The sequence below is a fragment of the Carassius carassius genome, chromosome 2 (assembly GCF_963082965.1).
Source record: "Carassius carassius chromosome 2, fCarCar2.1, whole genome shotgun sequence".
In the NCBI taxonomy this organism is placed as follows: domain Eukaryota; kingdom Metazoa; phylum Chordata; class Actinopteri; order Cypriniformes; family Cyprinidae; genus Carassius; species Carassius carassius.
In genome coordinates, this window is record NC_081756.1 from 3,295,663 (window position 1) to 3,321,324 (window position 25,662).

Below are 25,662 nucleotides of genomic sequence, written 5' to 3' on the forward strand. Positions count from 1 at the left end.
GTCATAGCATCAGGTCCGTAAACTCGGGAGCAGGTTTATTTCATGTAAACAGAATTAGATCGTATCTTTTTGCGCATATAATTGATATTTAAAATCGCACTGCTACCACCACTACTTTATTACTAGAGTATCCTACTAATCCAGGGACAGTAATTTAAAATAATAATCGTTATTAAAAAAATCATTAATCAGTTTGTGTAGTCTTTCACACTATGGACACAGCCAGTTTTACTCAAAGATTTATTCATCTTCTTTTTTTTTTCAATGCAAAAATTATTCCAAGCTTTGTACAGTCATATACAACTCACAACAAGTATAAAAACAAATAAACATTCATAAGAATATGTAAAGTGAAACAATTGATGCCAGGGCCACAGATAATGTAGTGTATAGTCGTGTGGTGACGTCTGTTGTGGGCGTGGCTTGATGGAGCGCAGGAGATGCAGAGAATAATGTCACGTAACAAATCTGTTCAAATATAAAATTTAATTTGAAATATGCTAATTACCACTTTGAAATAAAAATGCAGCTTAAAAAAAATCTGTTATAACTTTTATGTGGTTTTGTTCTCTTGGCTGTTTCTTTATCAAAGTGCAGAAATGTGTCAGGTTTTTCGTCAGGTGTCTTTTAATAACATGCTGTCATTGTGCTGTCTTTCCGTCCAGCCAGTTTCCGTGCATCTATACATAACCCCTTTTAAAACACGCAATGATCTCCTAACTCAACTAATCATCAACAACAGGTGACATGAGAAGAACAGGCTCCTGTCTAAAACCAGAGCAAACCTCCTCGGACTGGGTTTGAAGGTAAAGCACCTTGCCTGGTGATATTTACCCATCAGACAAACTAAATATAATATTCTCTTTATTATACCAGGATCTACAGTCTGAATAGGAGATTTCAGTTTGACAGTCACAATTTGGGAATAAACACATTTTATACAAACTCAGAACCTTTTTTGGCATTTCTATATTCAACATCACGAGCCACACACACATCAGAAAGTTATTATTTAATGTCATCTGATCTCAGCATTAATTCACTCTCTCATTGACTCATTGGTTATTCAATAGTGAAGAAGCGCGTGCGGCGCGGGGAATTTGCCTGGTCATATTTCTAATGCAGTTTTTCTTTGTTTTGTTTTAACCAACATGATTTAGCCACTTTCTGTGTCTAACCATAGGAGGGCAGTAATCAATCACTTTCTACTGTCTAAACTACTGTCTAAACAGTTCTGATGGTTATCAAGGCCCTTCAGAAGAGCCAGATTCTGACAGTGCTTTCCAAAAGACATTTCTTAAAAAAAAAAAAAAAAAGATTTAGAACTAATACAAAGACATTATCACATGAAGTTCCAGCAGTATTACTCTACTTGAACAGTGTCTCTCTAGCTAAGCAGTACCTTAAAAAGGTTTTCATTTATAAAGCTCTAAAAACCTTACTGACTGATGTTTTAGTGTAGGCTACTTCCTGCAAATATGGGAAAAATAAAGGGTCTCAATTAAATATGTGCAGTTTTGTTGAGTGTGGGCATAGAATGAGTAAACGTGTTGATGGGCACAATAGTGACCGGTGGGGTAACAGTGAACTTAAATATTCAATACAAATCCAGTTGCAGTTGCTAGTGAAAATGACAATAGAATGTTTCCGTGACAAAAACATTGCATTAAATGAAAAAATCTAATGTTCCAAAAAAAATTACAATAATGATGTTGTAATACTCTAAGCATTAATATAAAATAATATGTTATATTTTACAAGAAAAGTAAACATTTTGAAAAAAATCATTACTATCAATGTTGCATAGGTTTTTATGCATAGTAGTAACCCTAGAATGTGATCAAACTGTTTAAAATAGCTGGGTTAAGACCATTTTTATGACTGCAGAAATATGTTATTTCAGTACACAAATTATCACAACTGTGACCGAACATGAAACACATTATTTCACACACTTTTCCAAAATAATAAAAAAAAAATATATATATATATTGATTATTTCAAAGGGCTACTAATGACACATCATTTGGATATTTTCATGTCTGGGAAAAAATTGGGATTAAATAAAAATTCATAGTAAGATGAGCAGTAAGCTAATGTGGAATGCAGTGCTATTGTAAAAGCACATAGCTAAAATTAGACACGGGTGCAATCAGTATATTTCACATATGTTTCATTCTTGTATTTTTAAATTAGATCTTAAATTTAAAATGACTAACAATTTATTTATTTTTATTTATAGTATGGCATGACTAGAAATGCCCATTCTTAAAAATAGCTATAAAGACTCTTTAAGCTAATAAACCCATCAGAAATCCTAAAAGCCCAGCAGTGCATCAGTGTCCACATGTGGTTCCCGCCGCTGCATGAAGATCTGGACTCTCCGTGTCTCACTGGTCTGCTGATCTGAGAGGATCTGATCCATCTGGAGAGCAGAATTCATCTGTCATCCATCTGTCATCGTTCAGATACTGTACATGCAGCAGTTAAATGTTCATCTCACCTTCTCCTCTATGGTCTCCTTCACTGCAGATTCAGTGTCAGTCTCAGGAGCTGTATGTTCACTCGTTTGGCTTACAGAAACACCAGAAAACACACTCTGACAACAACACCCAGGAGAACAGTTGATTTGTTGTCATACTAGCTTACACTGTAAAAAAGAGCATGTTCTTGACTATGAATTGTCATGCTTTCAATAGTAATCTACTGACTTTAAAATGATGGCTTTACAGAATACAGTATTTTACGGATATGGATATATATATATTTTGAAATGTGTAGATGTGTTAAATAAAACTTGGACATTTGCATTATCTCAGGTTAAATCTGGAAAATCTCTGCAGCTTCAGATGAATTTCTTTTTCTTTTCTGTATAAGGTCATCTGGACTGGTTCTTTAAGAGTTAAAGCAGAACTTAAACTCACTGCAGAAGAAAGGTAACTGATGTGAGCAATCTTCGTCTCCGATCAGTCCAGTCTCACGGACAAAGCCACACTTTTCGTTTCCCTCAGCATTATCCGGCTGTCCTTCGGCCCATTTGACAGACGTCCAGGAGACTTTGCTCTGGTTCGACCACAGCCACAGGTTCTTGGACAAGCCGATCCAGGCCTCGAGAGCTGAAGCAGAGCGCTGTTCTCAGAGCCGTCACTAATGATGGCCAGATCCACCTGCTTTCTCCTGCAGTACAGCTGAGCATCACGCCACGTCAGAGCTCGCAAGACTCTTTCCTGGAAGGATTTAGTGTAGTGTTTGAACTGCTCATACAATCAGGACATGACAGTCAGTTTCATATCATGTGTGTAAGAATTAGTAATGCACCAAAAAGGTTTTTTTTTTTTTTTTTTACAGAAAAACATTATTAAAGGTTTATTTAATTTTTTTGTAATTTTTTTGCCTGAAAGATTGTTGCTGCCATGAGATGACAAATAAAAATCTAGTTGAGATTTTTTATAACCTCAGAATTCTAGTTATATATCAGAAATGTTGCTTTTTTTTCTCTCAGAATTCTCAATGTATATCATATTTCAGAATTCTGTTTTTTTCTGAATTCTGAGTTATTTTTCTCTCTCAAAATTCAAATTTATTTCTCAGAATATCGTTTTTTTTTTAGAGTTCTCAATTTGTATCTCAGAGTTCTGATTTTTGTCTTGCAATTCTATTTTAATTTTCAGAATTCTGACTTCTCTGAATTTTGAGTTCAAATCTCAGAATTCTGAGGGTTTTTTTCTCTCCCAGAATTCTAGTTTATTTTTTAGAATATTTAAATTTTTCTCCCTTCAAATTCTCAATTTATATCATATCTCAGAATTCTGACTTTTTTCCTGAGTTTGAGTTCATATCTCCGAATTCTGAGTTTTGTTTTTCTCCCAGAATTCTAGTTTATTGCTTAGAATATAAAAAAAAAAATCCTCAGAATTCTCAATTCATAGCATATATCAGAAATCTGACTTTTGTCCAGCAATTATCTCCAAATTCAGTTTTTTTTTTGTTATAGTCATAGTTCTCACTTTTTTCTTGCAATTCTGAGTCAGAAGTCATTCATTTAGCCATTCATTCAGTGAAGTTTGAGTGCAATCATATGCACAGACTCAAACTGTAGAGAATGATGCACAAACTGATCAAATATAAACCTTCGATGCAATACAACTCACTGTGGAGAAAAGTATCTGCCAAACGCATGAACTTGAGCGATGCTTACAAATGCAAATCAGATTAAAAAATGAAGCAAAAGACATAATTCAGTTCATAAATTGGATTAATTACTCATTTGAAGCACATATTTCACATATTTCTGTTAATCATTAGGTAATGTTTAATGAGTTTAATTAGTAAACATCAACTAGCACATGATCTCATTTTAAATTTATTATAAAGTGTTACAGACAAATGCAAAATGCATGGTTGTTATCACTGTGGTGTTTAGGATATGCAGTATGAAGTTAACGACAGTGATGTTTTACGACATTGACGCACAGTGGTACTCCGGCCGTCTTATATTGTAAAAACATGATGGCTGTCTGTGTAAGAACTGTCTTATATGTTGTCTCAGTAAAGCATACTGAGTGAATACGTCTGATTCTTGCCTAATACCTGAATGAGAACATCACAATCACCATCTGGATGAGCTCATTTTCATGCTCTGATCTGTCGTTTGCATGAAGGGTCCAGAGTCTCAAAGTGTCCATTCTCAGACATTTGCGTCCTGAGAACAACACGAGGATTTGAATGAATCCGGATCAACTCCTTCAGCTGAGTCAATGTGAATTGAATTCTCTTACTAAAACTGTTTAACAGAGATGATTCACTGAGTTGAATCAACTGAGTCAAGAACACCGCAAAAGTATTCAGATTGGGGACGAAAAAAGATGTGCAATGCACACAATAAGACAGTCCATATCATAAAACTGTTCAAATGCAGTAGTGTAGATATTAATGCATCTGATTCTATCAACATCACACCTTCTCATTCCCATTAAAACTCCTATCTAAGTAACAATCATGAGTATTTATTCATTCATCATTGGCAGAATTGCACCTATGAAAGCAAACATAAGTATTTGAAGTTCCAAATCACAAATCACATCAACTGTCCAAACCTGTCGTCCTATGATTCGAAATTTACAAACATTTGGTGACTGCTAAAGGTTTAGGCAATCATTTAAATGTATAGTTTTAAATTCGTTTTGAAATGAACGCTGTATGAGATAAACTCCACAGTCTCTTTTATGGCTTGGGAGACATTTCCATCTCACGTTCAGCAGATGGAGCTATGAAGCAAGAAACAGCTGGATTTTGTGAGCTTTATATAAAACACTACATTACTTGAAAATATTTATTTTGTAATTATCAGATTTCTGTTATGTTTAGCACAAAAAGAATAATATATTTGGTGGTGAATATTTTTTTTACTCAGTGTTTGCAAGTAAATTGCAAACTACAAAGAAATGGCAAGCGACACATTGAAGTTAACATGACATTAAGTAGAACGACTGAAATAGCATTTTCTTGTAAAATGGACTGTATTTCAGTAATCTCTTTTTATAACAACAACAAAAAAAAGAACAACATTTTTCCAGCATAGTTCAGATGGTGGTACGTACTTCGCTGCAGGCAAACATTCATAACCATCATATACACAGACTTATTTCCTCTTGAATATTTTAGGCGGGTTCCTCTAACAACCAGTGCATGTCTTCACTGATGACACATTGGGGTTTTCTGAAAGAATCTTGTGTAACTAGTTTACTCTAAAAATATCTAACTAGGTTTACTTCCTGGACTCAGTATCCATGTTCCTCCAGGCACTAGCAAAAAACAGACAGGTCACATATTTTAAAAGAATATCTGCTAAAATAAATAAATAATGGCATCCTTTGGACTGATGCCTCAGGGTCTTTCAGGAGGAAATCTTTGTCAAAGTGGAACTTACCCCAAAACATGGACAGACAGCTCAAAAAAACCCAGAGGAAAAAGAATTGAGAGTCAGAATGTTTTCTTGTAAGCAGCACAGTGCACACCTTGATGTCACTCATCCAGTTGCATTTTTTCAGCTTCAATCTAGAAATGGGTTACACAACTACAGTCGTGGCCAAAAGTTTTGAGAATTACATAAATATTAGTTTTCAAAAAGTTTGCTGCTAAACTGGTTTTAGATCTTTGTTTCAATTGTTTCTGTGATGTACTGAAATATAATTACAGGCACTTCATACGTTTCAAAGGCTTTTATCAACAATTACATGACATTTATGCAAAGAGTCAGTATTTGCAGTGTTGGCCCTTCTTTTTCAGGACCTCTGCAATTCGACTGGGCATGCTCTCAATCAACTTCTGGGCCAAATCCTGACTGATAGCAACCCATTCTTTCATAATCACTTCTTGGAGTTTGTCAGAATTAGTGGGTTTTTGTTTGTCCACCCGCCTCTTGAGGATTGACCACAAGTTCTCAATGGGATTAAGAGTTTCCAGGCCATGGACCCAAAATTTCAACATTCTGGTCCCAAAGCCACTTAGTTATCACTTTTGCCTTATGGCACGGTGCTCCATCGTGCTGGAAAATGCATTGTTCTTCACCAAACTGTTGTTGGATTGTTGGGAGAAGTTGCTATTGGAGGGTGTTTTGGTACCATTCTTTATTCATGGCTGTGTTTTTGGGCAGAATTGTGAGTGAGCCCACTCCCTTGGATGAGAAGCAACCCCACACATGAATGGTGTCAGGATGCTTTACTGTTGGCATGACACAGGACTGATGGTAGCGCTCACCTTTTCTTCTCCGGACAAGCCTTTTTCCAGATGCGCCAAACAATCGGAAAGGGGCTTCATCGGAGAATATGACTTTGCCTCAGTCCTCAGCAGTCCATTCACTATACTTTCTGCAGAAGATCAATCTGTCCCTGATGTTTTTTTTTTGAGAGATGTGGCTTCTTTGCTGCCCTTCTTGACACCAGGCCATCTTCCAGAAGTCTTGTCCTCACTGTGCGTGCAGATGTGTTCACACCTGCCTGCTGCCATTCCTGAGCAAGCTCTGCACTGGTGGCACTCCGATCCCGCAGCTGAATCCTCTTTAGGAGACCATCCTGGCGCTTGCTGGACTTTCTTGGACGCCCTGAAGCATTCTTTACAAGAATTGAACCTCTTTCCTTGAAGTTCTTGATGATCCTATAAATTGTTGATTTAGGTGCAATCTTAGTAGCCACAATATCCTTGCCTGTGAAGCTATTTTTATGCAACGCAATGATGTCTGCACGCGTTTCTTTGCAGGTCACCATGGTTAACAATGGAAGAACAATGATTTCAAGCATCACCCTCCTTTTAACATGTCAAGTCTGCCATTCTAACCCAATCAGCCTGACATAATGATCTCCAGCCTTGTGCTCGTCAACATTCTCACCTGAGTTAACAAGACAATTACTGAAATGATCTCAGCAGGTCCTTTAATGACAGCAATGAAATGCAGTGGAAAGGTTTTTTTGGTATTAAGTTAATTTTCATGGCAAAGAAGGACTATGCAATTCATCTGATCACTCTTCATAACATTCTGTATGCAAATTGCTATTATAAAAACTTAAGCATCAACTTTTCCAATTTCCAATATTTATGTAATTCTCAAAACTTTTGGCTACGACTGTAGTTATTTCAGCGTCAGAAAGTCACAGGTACCCCCTACAAGATGTCTTTATTTAGAATAAACCTGCTGCATGCTGCACGCAGTTAATTTCCCCTGATGGTCTTGACAGCTTTTTTATGGTAACATACACTCAAAGGAAGTCTTATTCAACTGTGTTTACGAAACTCTCAGATATTTAATGTCACTCGTCCAGTTGCATTTTTCAGCTTCCATCTAGAAAGTTGTTACACAACTAGTTATTTCAGAGTCAGAAAGTTACAGGTTCTTGACCTGATTTTTTTATTACATTTTTTTTTTATATATATGGTGTCATACACTCCGAGGAAGTTCTATTCAACTAAAACTATCTGCCATCATCCTGACGATCACAGATGAATGTATAACTGCTATCATAACTACAACTAACTATTATTGACCCTTATGTTACTCCAAACCTGGACACTCGTATTTTCTTATAAAAAAAAAAAAGAATCCTCAAGCATAGCTCTTCATTGACAGTTCAGAGTGAGCATGTCTGTCATGAGTCCACTATTTAAAAACAGAAGTCCAATAACAAATGTAAACTACAGCCACTATATAGATTTCAAATTACAAATTTATGATAGTTCTTGCTTTAATGCAATGAAAAGTTCAGTTGCCGAACATTAAAAAAAAAAAGGATGCATGCACAGTTTCTTTGGGAGGGACTTCAGATAGTTCGGCTTGTTAAGTGAACCAGTATTTCCACTAATGCTGACATTTGAGCAAGACGTCTGATGCGGAGGCTGGCGTGTAAGAAAATATTTGTTTATATTATGTTTATTAGTACAATTGTGTCTCTCTTTTTTTTTTTTTTTTGATGGAATAATATAAATCAAATGAAAGCTTTAACATTTCAATATTGTAATACATAATAAAGTAATTTTCCAATTTCAAAACATTGTATTACTGAAGAAAGTAATGAATTGTTTTGCTGTACACAGCCTGCAGAGTGAATTTCTGTGAAGTGAAAACATTTAATCCAACGATCATCATGAATTCCAGGTAAGATGAAATTCATGTGCTTTGAACAGGAGGGTAAATAAAACATAACATGTGATCTAAAATGCTGTCTATCAGATACTGAAACTGTCAGGTGCTCTGTCAAAGGCAAACTTGACAAAGATCAACTGAAGGAATATTATTTTATTTACTGCGATGAATAGAAACACATGCTTTGACATATTAGCTGTGTAATACTACTCTTGTGCCACTGATTGTATCACTCATTAAATAAAAAGCTGTGAATTCTAAGGTTACCACTGTTGTTGTTCCAATTAAATATTTTAAACTGTAGAAATTATTTATTTCCCACTGTCCCAAAATAAAAATAAACATATTAAAGTATATTAAAATGAGTCAACAGAACACAGGGTTAAATGTTTATCATATCAGCATTCCCTTTCAAAATCTGTCTCTCCCGTAAGACTCTTTTTTTGTAGTTGGTCACCAGGTTTGTAAACACCTCTTTAAATCCTTAAGACTTCTTGGCTGTCGTTTGGCAACTCAAGGTTTCCGCTCCCTCCACAGATTTTTAAATAGGATTGAGGTCTGGAGACTGGCAAGGCCACTCCATGATCTTAATGTGCTTCTTTTTTAGCCACTCGTTTGTTGCCTTTGCGGTCTGTTTTGGGTCATTGTCATGCTGGAAGACCCATCCATGATCCATCTTCAGTGTTCTGGCTGAGGGAAAAGGTTCTCATCCAAAATCTTACAATATATAGCCTCGTACATTTGCCCCTCAATGCGGTGAAGTCGTCCTATACCCTTAGCAGAAAAAACAGTCCCAAAGCATTATGTTTCCACCTCCATGCTTCACCGTAGGAAAGGTGTTCTTGGGGTCATAGTCAACATTTCTCTCCCTCCAAAAACGGAGAGTCGAGTTAATCCCAAAGAATTACATTTTGTTCTCATCTGACCACAGCACTTTCTCCCAAGCCTTCTCTGAAAGACTTAGATGTTCATTAGAAAACTTTGCCTGTACATGTGCCTTCTTGAGCAGGGGGACCTTGTGGGCACTGCAGGATTTCAGTCCATTGCGGTGTAGCATGTTACCAATGTTTTGTTTGGTGACTGTGGTCCCAACTGCCTTAAGATCATTAACAAGCTCCTCGTGTGTAGTTCAGGGCTGATCCCTTCCCTTACCTTTATCATGATCATCCTTACTCCATGAGGGGAGATCTTGCATGGAGCGGATGGCAGGACTAATCTGTGTTCCACATGGGCATAACCAATCTGTTGGGGCCAGAGTTCTAGCTGGTTCGTAGAGGATCAAATACTTATTTCACTCACTAGAATACAAATCAATTTCTAACCTGTAAATAATGTGTTTTTTGGTTGATATTCTGTCTCTATCTGTTCAAATAAACCTACTATAAAACAGACAGACCCTTAATTTCTTTGTTAATTGGCAAACTTGCAAAATCAGCAGGGGATCAAATAAATATTTTCCCCACTGTTTAGCAACCGCTATTCAGCATTTATGTTTTTTGACTGGCAGCCCTTGAGAATGGCCTCCGAAGCATAGAAAGAGCTGCTCTGGGTGCCGAAATGAGCCAGAGTACTCAACATACACTGGAGAGACCAAACAGGGCAGAGTGATTTGGGACCCTGCTCATCTTCTGAGTTAGGAAGAGCTAGAAAGAGGATGACTTAAGCTCTGAATGGAGAGCACCTTGGGCATGTAGAAATCTTTTGGTTTGAGGACGACTTTACAGTCTTTAGGGCTCAAACTCAATGCAGGAAGGCTGACTGAAAGTGCTCATAGATTGCACACTCACTTGACTGACTCTAGAGTCAGAAGGAGGGCAGACTTAAGCAACAGTGGTCATAAGACAGAGATGCCAGATCATGGCTTTAGTTTGAGAGAGAAGGTCCAAGCTCTGTGGAATAGGCCAAGGGGCTTCCAACAGCAGCTGAATCAGCGCAGGCCACCTGTCTTCCCTGACTGCTCCTGAGGGAGCAGGTCAATTGGAGGGAAGGCATACAGGTGGACACTAGGCCAATCCAGAGCATCCCACTCGCTTGAAAAATAAGTTTCTTATGAAAGTTGTCTTCTGAGTCAAAAATGTCCAACTCTGGCCTCTCGAAGTTTGCCCAAATAATCTTAATCATTGGGGTGTAATCTCCATTCTTCCAGAGATACAATGCCTCGGGACAGCATGGCCACTCCATGGTTCAGTCTGCTCGGCAAGTGAACTGCAGAGTGAACACAGATTGCAATTTGCCCATAGAAGGAGGTGTCTCACCATCCTGTAGAGCGAGTGTGATCTAAGCTGCCTTGATGATGTGAAAAGGTGGCCACTGTCTTGTTGTTCGAACGGACAAGGACGTGGTGCCCCTTCAAGGCTGGAGGAAGGTTTTTAGGGCCAGAAAAATCACCATGATCTCAGACCAGGCTGGGCCAGGAGCTGAATGCCATTCTGTCCTCATACAGCACTCCTCAACCTGAGTTGGAAGTATCTGTTGTGACTACTTTCCATGAATATTTTCTGAGATTTGTCCCAATGAAACGCCTGATACAGGCTTTCCAAGGGGCTACAGCTGATGAGCCACTGGTAAGTCGAATCTCAAGAACAGTCTGTGATGTGGGACTATCTGGATGTGAAAGTAAGCATCTTTCAGATCCACTGATAAAATCAATTCCCCTGGGTATATTTTCACAAGGGTCTCTCTAAAAGGGAACAGGCGTCTCATTAGGGCACAGTTCAGGTTTCTGAGATCAAGGATGGGACTGAGCCCACCGTCTTTCTTCGAAATGAGGAAGTAGCGGTTGGAAAAGCCTAACTATATATTTGTTGGTGAGCAGACATTACACTTTGCATTGTTGTCCTGTACTGAAGTTTGAATAACACCTCTAAAACAAGGGGGTCTGCGAGCAAATTTCAGTGCATAACCCAATTCTGTGGTCTGCGACACGCTTCTCTAGATTTACTATGTTGCCAAAGACAGCTGACAGGAAAGAAATAAATTCTTATCTGCGAGGTCTGTTTATTGAATAGCATTTCTTGTCATACATTCCTGCTTTACAGTTATTCTAAAAAAAATTCCCTCTATTTCTTACAGACAGCCAAGTCTTCAACCATGCAGATCAACTCTGATTGATCAGGGTCCTCCAAAGCGATTTAGCCTAAACACAGTTAAAAAAGTTTTAGATGATGACGGAAAAGTCCGAAAATGGACTTTTGGGAAAAAAGATGACAGTAAACCAAACAAAATTGTTCTTCTGGTGGGAGAGACTGGCGTCGGCAAGACGACTCTTATCAACACCATGGTCAACTACTTACTGGGAGTCAACTTTGAGGAAGAAAAGTGGTATGAAATTACAGAAGAAGCAGCCAGAGATCAATCAGAATCACAAACCTCTGAAATCACCATGTATGAGGTCTTTCCTGAAGACAGTCCCATATCACTCACCATTATTGATACTCCAGGCTACGGAGACACTAGAGGACTGGACAAAGATCTGGAAGTTGCTGAGAATTTAGCAACTCTGTTTCAGAGCAATGATGGAGTTCGTGAAGTCGATGCTGTGTGTTTTGTGACTCAAGCGACTAAGAATCGTCTCTCAGACAGACAGCATTACATTTTCAGTTCAGTTCTGTCTTTGTTTGGTAAAGACATTGTGAACAACATTGTGTTCCTAATCACACACTCTGATGGTCTGCCACCCACAAATGTCATTGGTGCTATTAATAAAGCTAGAATCCCCTGCAGACGAGACAATAGCGGCCAACCTGTTTATTTCTTATTCAACAACCGGCAGGCTGAAGGCCGTCACACTAAAGAACGTCACGTTCGCGCTCAAAGAGACTCCTGGGAAGACAGTGTTGATGGCATGAAGCATTTCCTTCAGTCTCTGGATGAAAAAAAACGAAGAAGCTTAGAGTTGACTTCAAATGTTCTGATGGAGCGAATTCGATTTGAAGCATCCATCTGCAACTTACAGCTGCGAGTTCAAGAGAAAGAATCAAAAAAGGCTGAAAAACTTCAGATTCAAAAGGCATTGAGACAAAACAAGGAAAATATCGATGGGTGCAACAACTTTAGCATTAAAATCGATAAGACTTTCAAAGAGAAGGTGCCCATTGAGAGCAGGTCATGGAAGCACAGGAAGGCGTTGACCTGCACCGTCTGTGAAGAAAACTGTCATGAGTTTGACTGCTGGTGGGGTTCAAATCCCAGCAAATGTGAAGTCATGAAAGATGGCTACTGCACCGTGTGCACAGGGAAGTGTCATCACAGCAAACACGTCAAAGAAAACAAGAAATACGTCATCAGAACCTCAAGCACGATGGTACAATATGACTCTATAAAAAGGAAATATGAAAAAGCCCAGGAACAAACCAAGAGGTTTTTGACTGTAATGGACAATGTTGACAAAGATTTAGAGGATATTGAAACCCAAAAGTCAATTATTCTCTTCAATGCTTACAGGACCATCAAGCACCTGTCTCAGATCGCATTAAAACCAGACTCTGCCTTCACTCTTCAGCATCTGGACTTCTTCATCCCCAGAGTGAGGGAGGCTAAGAGAGAAGACTGGGTCAGGGAGCTTGAAGAAATGAGGAGAAAAGCTGTAGATGATGAAGCTAATAAAGACGCTCTAAGTTATCTGAAAGCTGGTCTAGCAAGACTTTTCCATGGTAGACAATGAACATTTGTGATTACACTTATGTTTATATCTTATGTTTTTCTTTATACTGTTCAGATTTTTAAGAAATGGTTATGATAAATGACTTGAACTGGAAAAAAGTAACAACTTTACAAATATCTTCATGAAATAACAGACTTATAGATATTTGACATTTCTGTAGCTGTAAATATGTAATAAAGTTTACATTGTAGATGTTGTAAGAAAGTACAACTACATTAAAGCATCTAAACTTACAAGAATGTATGTTTTGTATTGGTAAATGTTAAATACTAATACACATGTGCAAACAACAACACCAGACTGAATTATTAACTAAAAATGAAAATAAATATTTGCTAAATTTGTTTTGCATCATTTGAAGATTTTTAGTTTTTAAGAATAAAGCTGCTTTCTGAATATTACTGAATTAATCTCATGTCATCATAATCATAATTATTAAACAGAATACTATGTATTTCTTTTAGTGTACATTGTTTTTTTTTTGTTTTTTTTTCTCAATGTAGAAAAAAATATTCCTGTGCACCTTTAAGATACAAAGAACAGTTATCAAAGATAAGAAGTTTGTTTCCTTGTAAGCACAGAGAGTTTTTACAGTAACTTATGTAAGACATGTCACTTGTCCAGTTGCATTTTTCAGCTTCCAACTGAAAAGAAAACAAAGTTGTAGCATATTTCTTTTAAATATTTTTTCCATTAACCAAGAGTCAGAAAGTCCCAGATTTTATAACATTAGTAGCCTATATTAAACTGCAGCATGCTACTCAAGAAGTTTATTTTATCTGAAGTTCTTAAATTTATCAAATTAAATCAAATTTATGCATTTAGCAGACGCTTTTATCCAAAGTGACTTACAGAGCATTCAGGCTACCAATTTTTACCTATCATGTGTTCCCAGGAAACCGAACCCCCAACCTTGCGCTTGATATCGCAATGCGATACCAATTGAGCTACAGGAACACCAAGTTCTTGACAAACTTTATAAAATGAATCATTCACCCTTGATTTTGTACATTTTTGACATGCATTTCTGTAGCGAGCCAAAAACTTAACTTTGCATGAAATTGCCACAAAAAATAAGTTCTATGTTCCTCCAGCATGAAGACGAAACAACAATTATTCACCATTATATTGTTCAAAGTACCCTAATCTTTCACTTAAAATGAATTACAAAAACATACAAAACAATCATAAAATGCAAAATGCAGATATAATGTCGCTGTGCTTCTTATAAACAAGGTTTGTGATAAAATCAGAAAATAATCACGACTTGTGTTTACTATTTACAGACGACTAAAATAGCAGTGATATAGTAACAGTCTTTCTGGAGATTACATCAGTAACAACTCTGTTGAAGATGGAGTTGTATGATAATATTAACATATATAAATATATGTGATAACATTTTCTTTTAAGTACCAGCTATTTTATCATACCTAATACAAACATTACTTCAACAAAAATGCAAAAATATCTGAATGCATGATACAAAATATATGGTCAGTGCTTGAATTCATATTAGTTACAGCAGTCCATTAACAGCAGAAATAATTTCTACCAGCACCCTACCATGTGTTGTCCCCAACATGTTATTCATAATCTATTCGGATACTAGAATGCATACATAATTGGGAGGGACTTCAGCCAGTCAGACTTGTTAAATTAACCAGCATTTCTGTCGAAGCTGACACTTCATCCAGACACTCGATGCAGAGGCTAAATGTCTCAAACCGTTCTGACAAGAAATTGATTTTTTGGGGGGGTTTTTTTGTTAATGATTAAATGTAATAGTTCATATACTAAAAACATTACAAAACTTTTTGCAGTTAGCAACTGTTAGCAGATGTTGGAGGTGAAGGAAAAGCTCTACTGAGAGGAACACATTGTAAGTCCTGCGATCATCATGAGTAAGACGTGAGTTGAAATTCACATGTTTTCTTGTTTTAAAATTTATCAGTTGTTAAAGTGTGAGTATTGTATAGTGATACTGAACTATGAAATTATTTTATAACAATCCAACACTAATACTGATCTGTTGATTTCTCATTACAAAGCCAAAACTAGTCAGACAGGAACTGAAAAAGGCGTCATTTCATTTGGTGTGTATTGTTTTATGGCGCCATCTGATGGACTCAATGGTCTTTGGTCACTTAGAAAAATGCGTTGATATATAAACTTATTTTCTCATACCGCTAATTATTGTGTCATTCATAAAAATAAAACGACTGTGAGTAATAATTTAATATGTGCGTGTGTGTGTGTTAAAAACAGCACATTTGGTTTATTTCAAACCAGAGACGTTTGTGTGTGTGTGTGTGTGTGTGTGTGTGTGTGTAAAATACTTTATTACCTTGCTCTTTCCTATCACTTACAGTATATTGGGCACTTTTTGCATTTAAATTCTGACTGATGACATTGAAAATGATGCATGTTTTTTCAAAGGTATATTACTTGATTGACGTTTTGACAATGAATGTTTGCATATTTTAATCATATTTGGTAAATCTCTGTAATGTATTTTCCCCAATTTGGAACCCAGGAAATGCCAATCGCGGTAGCTGGATAAACAGAAGATTTAACTGTTTTTATTGATTCGATGTGACTAATAAACACACAATTATGACAATATATGGTTCATCTGAGTAATTATTAGGGCCAAGCCCGAAGGGCTATATTGTTTCTGTAGGATTTCTTCTTCTTCTTCACCAATGGGAGTCTATGGCATCCCTATGAAAGGAACATACAAAAATTATGAAATTTGGCACACTTGTAGTGATGGCCATGAATAGTGATCTGACCAACTTTGGGGTCTCTAGAGCAAACTCTATAGCACCGCCAGCAGTTCAAAAATTCAACATTTAAATTGTTATAACTCTTGAACCCCTAATTCTACAAAAATAAAACTTAGTACACCTGATCACTCTCTTTATGGAGATTACATTCAATACCTTACATTAAGTCTCGGCCCATTACAATAGAAGCCATTTTGAAAAGTACAGTTTTCAGTTTTTTTTTGCTACTCCTCCTTCAAATTTGGCCTAATTCTTCCCAAATTTTGCACACATAATCTTCGGACCAAGATGCATAGAAATGACTGAACAGAATTTTTGTGCCTACTGGTAAAAAAAAAAAGTTTTGAGGCTCTGAAATTAACAGTGGACGACCTGAAATTGATTCAGAGGCTGTATCTCAGACAAACTGTTATCAATCGACACAAAACTTGGTAAACTTCATAAACACCATGATCTGAGGGTCCATGCCAAAGTTTAGAACAGCGCCATCCATTAGTGTTCAGATATTTTTGATATTCACTCTCATTCCTGATATGTACCTCTCGGAATTTGACTGTGCTTGTGCTAGTTGATTTATGCTATTTAGTTTAGCATGTTAAATGGTTAGCATGCTAACACATTTCTATTCATTCTAATGAGACTCTTTAGGTGTTTGGTTAACCCTAAACTACATTACCATTTTTATCTTAGCATGCTAATCTGTCTTAAATGCTAATTTATGCTTTTGAGAAATAATTCTCACACCTTAACTTCTCTTCTGTGGCAAGTCAAATTTGCGTCGACTAATGTAACTCACTCTGTTAAGGCATTGGTTCTGAACCTTTGAGGCCATGGGTTAATTTTGCTTCTGGTCCAGATGTTGGATTTTCTATGTGTGTTCACATTAAATCAAACATGTGTTTTATTCATTCTCATCTGAACTTCTGTTCGATTGCAAACTTTTTTGCATTACGTTTTGCAATGGATGTACGTTCCATTTCTGCCGTTTTTCTTCTTCCCGCTCTGCTCTCAGCTACAGCCCTTCAGGGCTTGGCCCCGGTGTTGCCGCTTGCAGCTATATTTATTATAATTTTCCATTAAACTATAAGAATTTATCAGGGGTGTAATGATTCACTAATTTTCTCGATGCATCGTTTACAAATCCTGACGATACAATCAATCGATCTTGAAACATGTTTTTTTTTAATGTGAATTCAGGATTTCGGACAGTAATTGATTTAAAACGCTAAGAATCAAATGAATGACAATTGTATTATAGTGATTCAATGCTTTCAATATATATTCAGATTAAATTAGTACAAGCAGGAATTAATGGAGACCTTGCACAATGTTTTGCCTCGCATTTCTCCTTCTCATGCGCTCCACGATTTACCACCTGTGACTGTTACAGGATTGTGCTCGCGCTCTGTTCGTCTCACTGACAGACACCCTAAAAAAAGATAATAATAATACATATATAGATAAAATTATTGTATTTGACATTTCTGTCACTTCTGAAATTATAGCTATGCCCCTGGTGTGACAAAATGTAAGCCTATATACATAATTACTTTTAAAGCTTTTTAAAATATTGGCTTACATTAATTTCTACATAAGCAGACATAGTTAATTGAGAAGGTATGCAAACAGCTTTCATTATCATGAATGATTTCTTTGATTTCACAATCACACAATACAATTGTCTGTGAATTTTTTTTTTCAGTAAACTACAGCTCTGTGTAGTAAATGCTGCTCCATTTGAAAACACATGATGATGGTTTACTGCTGTTTACAGAACCGGCTTTAAGATTTTTAGTGCAAAAAAAGCTTTTTCTGTCTGATTAAAGTGACTAGGGCTCAAGAGCAGTTATTTTAACTGACTGATGAGGTAGTAGAATGACGTCAATTCCATGGTGAATGAGGTAGTGAGCAGACCAATGCTGCACAAAGTGACTGGTGCATGCCATCGTATATTAGTGGGTGGGGGTGGTGGGGGGTTCCTGGTGATGTGGGATCTGGGGGTGGGGTGGGGGTTCCATAGTTCAGTGGAGCCCGGGGCAAAAGAGGGACGGTGGGCTAGATCGGGAGCGAGTTCAGCTTCTTGACAGCCTGGTGGATGGAGATGTCCTTCAGTCTGCTGGTCCTAGCCTGGAGACTCCGCAGTCTCTTCCCTGATGGCAGCAGACTGAAGAAGCTGTGAGACGGGTGTAATAAAAAAAATATACTCCAAAAAGTATTAGTTACCCCAAAAAATTACTCAAGTAAATGTAACGAAGTAAATGTAACTTGTTACTACCCACCTCTGCATACCACACAGTGATGCAGCTCGACAGGATCATTTCAACACTATGATTTAACCAATTACCCCTTTAACGAACTGAACTGAACACCACCACTGTGTTGTATCAAACAGAACTGTGAATTTTGTGAACCATTACACCCCTAATATACAGGTCCTGGTCATATAATTAGAATGGTAAAGAATGGTATTAGAAATATCATCAAAAAGTTCTTTTATTTCACTAATTCCATTCAAAAAGTGAAACTTGTGTATTATACTCATTCAGTACACACAGACTGATATATTTCAAATCTTTATTTCTTTTAATTTTGATGATTATAACTGACAACTAAAGAAAATCTCAGAAAATTAGAATATTACTTAAGACCAGTACAAAGAAAGGACTTTTAGAAATCTTGGCCAACTGAAGAATTATGAACATAAAAAGTATGAGCATGTACAGCACTCAATACTTAGTTGGGGCTCCTTTTGCCTGAATTACTGCAGCAATGCGGCGTGGCATGGAGTCGATCAGTCTGTAGCACTGCTCAGGTGTTATGAGAGCCCAGGTTGCTCTGATAGTGGCCTTCAGCTCTTCTGCATTCTTGGGTCTGGCATATCGCATCTTCCTCTTCACAATACCCCATAGATTTTCTATGGGGTTAAGGTCAGGCAAGTTTCTGGCCAATTAAGAACAGGGATACCATGGTCCTTAAACCAGGTACTGGTAGCTTTGGCACTGTGTGCAGGTGAAATCTGAATCTCCATAAAGTTGGTCAGCAGCAGGAAGCATGAAGTGCTCTAAAACTTCCTGGTATACGGCTGCGTTGACCTTGGACCTCAGAAAACACAGTGGACCAACACCAGCAGATGATATGGCACTCCAAACCATCACTGACTGTGGAAACTTTACACTGGACCTCAAGCAACATGGATTGTGTGCCTGTCCTCTCTACCTCCAGACTCTGGGACCCTGATTTCCAAAAGAAATGCTGCAATCCACTCATTGTGAATCTCCCCCACATTTTTTTAATGGGTTTTGTTTCACAATCCTCTCGAGGGTGTGGTTATCCCTATTGCTTGTACACTTTTTTCTACCACATCTTTTCCTTCCCTTCGCCTCTCTATTAATGTGCTTGGACAGAGAGGTCTGTGAACAACCAGCCTCTTTTGCAATTACCTTTTGTGTTTTGTCCTCCTTGTGCAAGGTGTCAGTGGTCATCTTTTTTTTAAACAACTGTCAAGTCAGCAGTCTTCCCCCTGACTGTAGCCTACAGAACTAGACTGAGAAGGCTTTTACACTGGGCTCGTTTACTGCAGTCCGAGCCCTAGCGCGATTGTTCCCGGTGCCGCCCGCAGCGTTGGTCTGCTTTCACACTCATTAGTTGTATCAAACCCAGGTGCATTTTCAGTCACCTTACTTCATCACAAGCACACATTGAAGATGCATGGAGAACACAACATGACTGAGTATAGTTGTAATTTTGTTGTTAGTTTGGTGCTATTATGCACAGCATAATAATTCATTTTAATAATTTAATTTTAATTAATTTAATTTTGACTTTTAGGAGTTTGTGGAATCAACCTCCGCTTTCTTGTGTGTTGAGGAAACAATGATATCAACTGTGACGCATGCGCAGGATATTTTACTTCCTGAACAAGTGCACACCCGAGTCCATGTTGCTTGGACATTCACGCGAACCGCGCCACAGTTCAGGAGCAACCGAACTCAGACCACCTTCTCCATGTAGTCTCAGGTTCGGTACCCCAGCGCGCACCAGGGTCCGATGACAATGTTCACATTAGCGATTTTTCATATAAACCATGCCCCATTCCGTACTAAACTGCCAGTGTGAAAGCCACCTGAGAGACCATTTAAAAGCCTTTGCAGGCTTAACTGATTAGAGTGTGGCACCAGGAGTCTTCAATATTGAACCTTTTCACAATATTCTAATTTTCTGAGATACTGAATTTGGGATTTTCCTTAGTTGTAAGTTATAATCATCAAAATTAAAAGAAATAAACATTTGAAATATATCAGTCTGTGTGTAATGAATGAATATAATATACAGTACAAGTCTCACTTTTTCAATGGAATTATATGAATGAAAGAATATGCATTGAGTGGGGGAAAACAATGTAAATGAGCCATTTTGCAAACCCAACTTGGTGGCAATCTCATCTTGTAATGGCAGCATAATGTGAGGGGCCTCATCTTTTTAAGATATTGTTTCCAGGGTATACATTGTTTACGTTAAAAAGTATGAATTAATTGTTTACACTACCCATAACCTCACTCAAAATGTCTGTTTTCTAATAATAATTTAGTCTTAAATTATTGCTACACAAAACATTTTGAGAAATATTTCTCTCCATCTGCATTTTACAGAAAGCCGAAGCTTCCACCACGAAGAGCAACTCTGATTCATGAAGGTCCTCCAAAACGATCCCTTCTACATACAGATAGGACAAATCTTGATGAAAATGGAAAAGTCAGAAAATGGACTTATGGAAACAAAGATGACAGTAAACCAAACAAAATTGTTCTTCTGGTGGGAGAGACTGGCGCTGGTAAGACGACTCTTATCAACACCATGGTCAACTACTTACTGGGAGTGACGTTTAAGGAAGAAAAGTGGTATGAAATTACAGAAGAAGCAGCAGGAGATCAATCAGAATCACAAACTTCTGAAATCACCATGTATGAAGTCTCTTCTATTAAAAGTCCCATATCTCTCACCATCATTGATACTCCAGGCTACGGAGACACTAGAGGACTGGACAATGATCTGGAAGTTGCTGAGAATTTATCTGCCCTGTTCCAAAGAAATGATGGAGTTTGTGAAGTCGATGCTGTGTGTTTTGTGATTCAAGCATCAAAGAATCGTCTCTCAGACAGACAGCATTACATTATCAGTTCAATTCTGTCTTTGTTTGGTAAAGATATTGTGAACAACATTGTGTTTTTAATCACACACTCTGATGGTCTGCCAGCCAATAATGTCCTTTCCAGCATCAATAAAGCTAGAATCCCCTGCAGACGAGACAAAAGTGGCCAACCTGTTCATTTCTTATTCAACAACAGACAGACTGAAGATCGTCACACTAAAGATCGTCATATTCGCGCTCAAAGAGACGCCTGGGAAGACAGTGTGGAAGGCATGAGGCAATTCTTTCAGACTCTGAATGAAATGAACAGAAGAAGTTTAAAGTTGACTTCAGATGTACTGATGGAGCGCATTCAGTTTGAAGCATCCATCTGCAACTTACAGCTGCGAATTCAAGAGAAGGAGTTGAAAATAGATGAAAAACGTCAGATCCAGGAGGCAATGATGCAAAACAAGGAAAAGATTGAGGAGTGTAAAAACTTCACGATTAAAGTCAAAAAGACTGTCAAACAGAAGGTGCCCATCGAGAGCAAGTCATGGAAGAACAGGAAGGCGACAACCTGCACCGTCTGTGAAGAAAACTGTCATGAGTTTGACTGCTGGTGGGTTTCTGATCCCAGCAAATGTGAAGTCATGAAAAAAGGCTACTGCACCGTGTGCACAGGGAAGTGTCATCACAGCAAACACGTCAAAGAAAACAAGAGATACATCATCAAAATTTCAAACGTCATGATGGAGTTTGACTCCATAAAAAAGGAATATGAAAAAGCCCAAGAAGAGTCCAAAATATATTCATTTTTAATGCAACGTCTTGACAAAGATCTGCAGGATATTGAAGACCAAAAGTCAAATCTTTTGTTCGAAGCTTACCAGACCATCAAGAATCTGTCTCAGATTGCATTAAAACCAGACTCTGCCTTCACTCTTCAGCATCTGGACTTCTTCATCCCCAGAGTGAGGGAGGCTGGGAAAGAAGACTGGGTGAGAGAGTTGGAGGAAATGAGGAGAAAAGCTGTAGAAGATGAAGCCAATAAAAACGCTCTCAGTTATCTGAAAGCTGGTCTGGCAAAACTTTTCATGAATGGGAAATGATTGAATCCAGTACAGTGAACAATCAAAGTATAAACCTGCTTCCTACAATGAGAAAAATCAGTGCTGTTGACTGACTGATCAGGTGTTTCTGCAGAACATCTATAAACCAGAGGATGCTTTTCCAATACCAGGTTACATCATAGAGGTTGAAAAATGTTTTATATGTATATGAAGGCCACATACAAATGTATACTTTTATTAAAACATGAAATTGAACCATCAAATTGAAACCTCATGAATTGGAAACCTCTTTTTTTATTATTATTATAATGCATTTGTTTCTATTGTTGCATACTGAGTTACCTTCTTATGGCACTAAAATAAAAAAAAGTTATGCGAAATGCAAACCGACATGAACAACTTGTTACGTCCATAGGATTGTCTGTGTATTTTCATTTGCCAGTGTAAAATGTAGTGCCTGCCTTGATATGTTTTCTGCTTTGCTTCTCTGTTTCTCCTCCTATCCACGGCACAAGTTGGGAGAACCACCAGAATTGTGTCCCAGCTCGTTAAGGTGTGGGTGGCATTTTATATAAAAGACCTAGAAACTTCCAAACAGAGACAGAGAGAGACTGAGGTGGTTCCCGCACTTGTCATCTTCAGTGTGTTGTCAATTGTTGGGTGGTGGAAACACTGAAGAAGGTTTGCTGTGTGCTTACTTCTTTTGAGTATGGTAACTATGTGTAAACAGTTGCCATCAATACTGTAGTTGGAGTGTTACAGTAAACCCCTAGTTGTATGCTGTTGTGCTGGGTTGGCCCGTGTGGCCAGATTGACCATCAAGATTGTGTTTGCCAACTTTGTTCTATTTTTATTGTGAGATCATTTGCAGGGAGGAGGATGCCGTTTATTTTGAGAACCTATGTTTTCTCCTGTGTTTGACTAGAGAGGGATTGTGGGAAGTGTCTGTCTTTCGTTTCATTTTTCTTTTAATGCTAGGTAAGGTATTATTTACAAACGCTAAGTTCCTTGTGTTTGTTATTTTGGCTTTTTTCCCTCCTGAAGCCTTATGTTTGTATCCCACTGATAAGTTTAAAATAAACATTGTATTTTGGTTTATTTAAAACTGGTGTGACGATTTGTGTTTGTCCTGGGACCTGGAGACAGAGTTCTCTCACTCTCCCCACGACTCTTTGTCACTCTTCTTTCCGGCCCCTAGATTAGAAAGTGGGGAACGTAACATACTACAGAGAATATGAAGATGCTTTATAAAGTGATGGAGTAACCTAATGTATGGTCCTGTACTGTTTAGGGGTTGAAGCTGAATAATTTAAATTACTGTAAACTAATTAAAGGACAGACAGACTCGGTGGCGTGGGCAGAATTGTATTTTTGGTCGGGCCTGGGTAAAAGTGAATGGGCACTAGACACAGACTCAATATTCAAGTAATTTCAATCTTTTTGTTGATTCTACTGAAAAATAAACCATAGAACACAGTGGAAGACATGCATATTAAAACTACAGCATATCAGTCACGCTCCCCAAATATTATGGAAGTAAAAAAAGAAAAAAAAGAAAACGCATTCTATAGGGGTTAAAATAGAACTTTAATCAAACATAAAAGTAAATAAAAGCATTGCAATTAAATGGTATTATTTACAAATTACTGTTGTAGATCTACAGCAAAATGAATAATACACATTAAATGAAACATTTTTAAAGAATAAATATTATCAATATAAACTATATACTGAATAAAAAATCAAAGACTGCGGCTATTGAAACTAAGTGCAAGTAGAAATGGATTCTATTTACACGAAGTGAAAATAGCACATTCTTTATTTTAGAGGAAGTTTAGCCAATCACAACACACGGCGTAGCTAACCAATCAGAGCCCATTGCCTATTTCTAAGGGAAGGGCTTCATAAAAGCAGGAAATGTTCAGAGTGTTTCTAGGAGAAGGGACAGAGCGGTGTGGAATAAAGCTAAATTATGTAAAACTTTTATATAAGTGAACCACCCCTTTAATCATAAATATATACATAATAAATGATTATATATGTATTTTTCCATTTTTGCATTTTAAAAAGCTTAAATTATGTTCAATTATTTAGATAAAATTTGGACAAATAATTATAATGTAGTCCTAATTAACAGCTGCAGAACTGTCAAAAATTCTACTACTAATAAATAATTATAAGTAAATTAAGAATAACTATATTAATGTTGAATGTTGTTTACACACTGGATCATGTTTTTCTCATGGTTTATTGTTGAGCTATTCAATTCAATTCATTTGTATAGCGCCTTTCATGATACAAATCGTTGCAAAGTAACTTTACATAAAATTACGTTTCTACAATATTTAGTAGTATCTTATCATTGGTGACTTTCAGTTGTACAAAAAAATCAATTAAAGACATAATTGAAAAGACAATGAGCTTTATTAACAGCAATTATTATATGATGCAATCACACTGATGATGAACAGATGAGCATCATCCCTTCTCAGGTGTTCTGGATCCAGACTGGAGATTGTGTAAATCCTAGTTACATAACATAACCTAGTTATGTCAATACCATGGAAAAAAAACATAGAGACAAATAGAAATATAATTAGCATAGCTGCTGCTCCAACCAATGAAAATTGATTTGTTGATTTGTTGAGCTAAAAATAATAATGTGTATTTGATCAGATATAACTGCAATACAAGATTATGAGATGCATTATTTGAATGCTTGGCCAAAGATATGTGTCTTTACTAGTGCTTAATTTGTAAATTGTGAGCTCCCAGAACAAAGTGATGTCATGGATCCGACATGTGATTTCAGAAGGGATAGGTAACAGAGCATTCGCACAATCACATTAGTGGACCAGTTTCAGTGATTAAGAGCGGGCATCAGTTGCTCTTAGGGTCTGTAAGGTCATGAATAACCTCGAAATGCCATGCAATTTTAAAACAGCAATTTCCAGGCCTAAAAAAGTTTTGAAAAAGTTGTGGAATTTTACAAATCTCTGTATAATAGAGTTATATTTAACCAGGTCCAAAATTTTGGTGGGGGACTGTGTGTAGCTATATTGCATTTGTTTAATAATTCTTGCAGCTTTCATGTTCATAATGAGGGAATTCCTGCAATTATTCAACATAGCATGTAGGTTTGAATAATAAAATAAATCCACACAAACTATAAGATTAAATCAGTCATTCGTAAAAAGAAAGAATGAAAAGGGGAAAAAGGTTTAGGGTATGGCAACTGCCTTACTCTGCCATAGAGCCCTGCACGGGCCTCAAATTTAGTTTCTAGACCAGCCCATGTCTGACAGCTTATCAGAATTACCGGCCCGAGCCAGTCTTTTTTCTTTAAGAGTTTGCTTTATTTGTGTGCATTCACA

The 25,662-nt window shown here is 37.3% G+C and overlaps 2 protein-coding genes across 2 annotated transcripts; both read left to right on the forward strand.

Annotated features, from left to right (window-relative positions):
- Positions 1 to 8,548: 8,548 nt before the first annotated feature.
- Positions 8,549 to 13,590, forward strand: LOC132099745 (uncharacterized). Its single transcript, XM_059505774.1, has 2 exons — positions 8,549 to 8,647; positions 11,708 to 13,590. The coding sequence occupies exons 1-2, from the start codon at positions 8,637 to 8,639 to the stop codon at positions 13,296 to 13,298; spliced, it is 1,602 nt and encodes a 533-aa protein (XP_059361757.1). The 5' UTR covers positions 8,549 to 8,636; the 3' UTR covers positions 13,299 to 13,590.
- Positions 13,591 to 15,075: 1,485 nt separating this feature from the next.
- LOC132099729 (uncharacterized) lies at positions 15,076 to 22,383 on the forward strand. Its single transcript, XM_059505773.1, has 2 exons — positions 15,076 to 15,209; positions 20,737 to 22,383. The coding sequence occupies exons 1-2, from the start codon at positions 15,199 to 15,201 to the stop codon at positions 22,325 to 22,327; spliced, it is 1,602 nt and encodes a 533-aa protein (XP_059361756.1). The 5' UTR covers positions 15,076 to 15,198; the 3' UTR covers positions 22,328 to 22,383.
- The last annotated feature ends 3,279 nt before the right edge of the window (positions 22,384 to 25,662 follow it).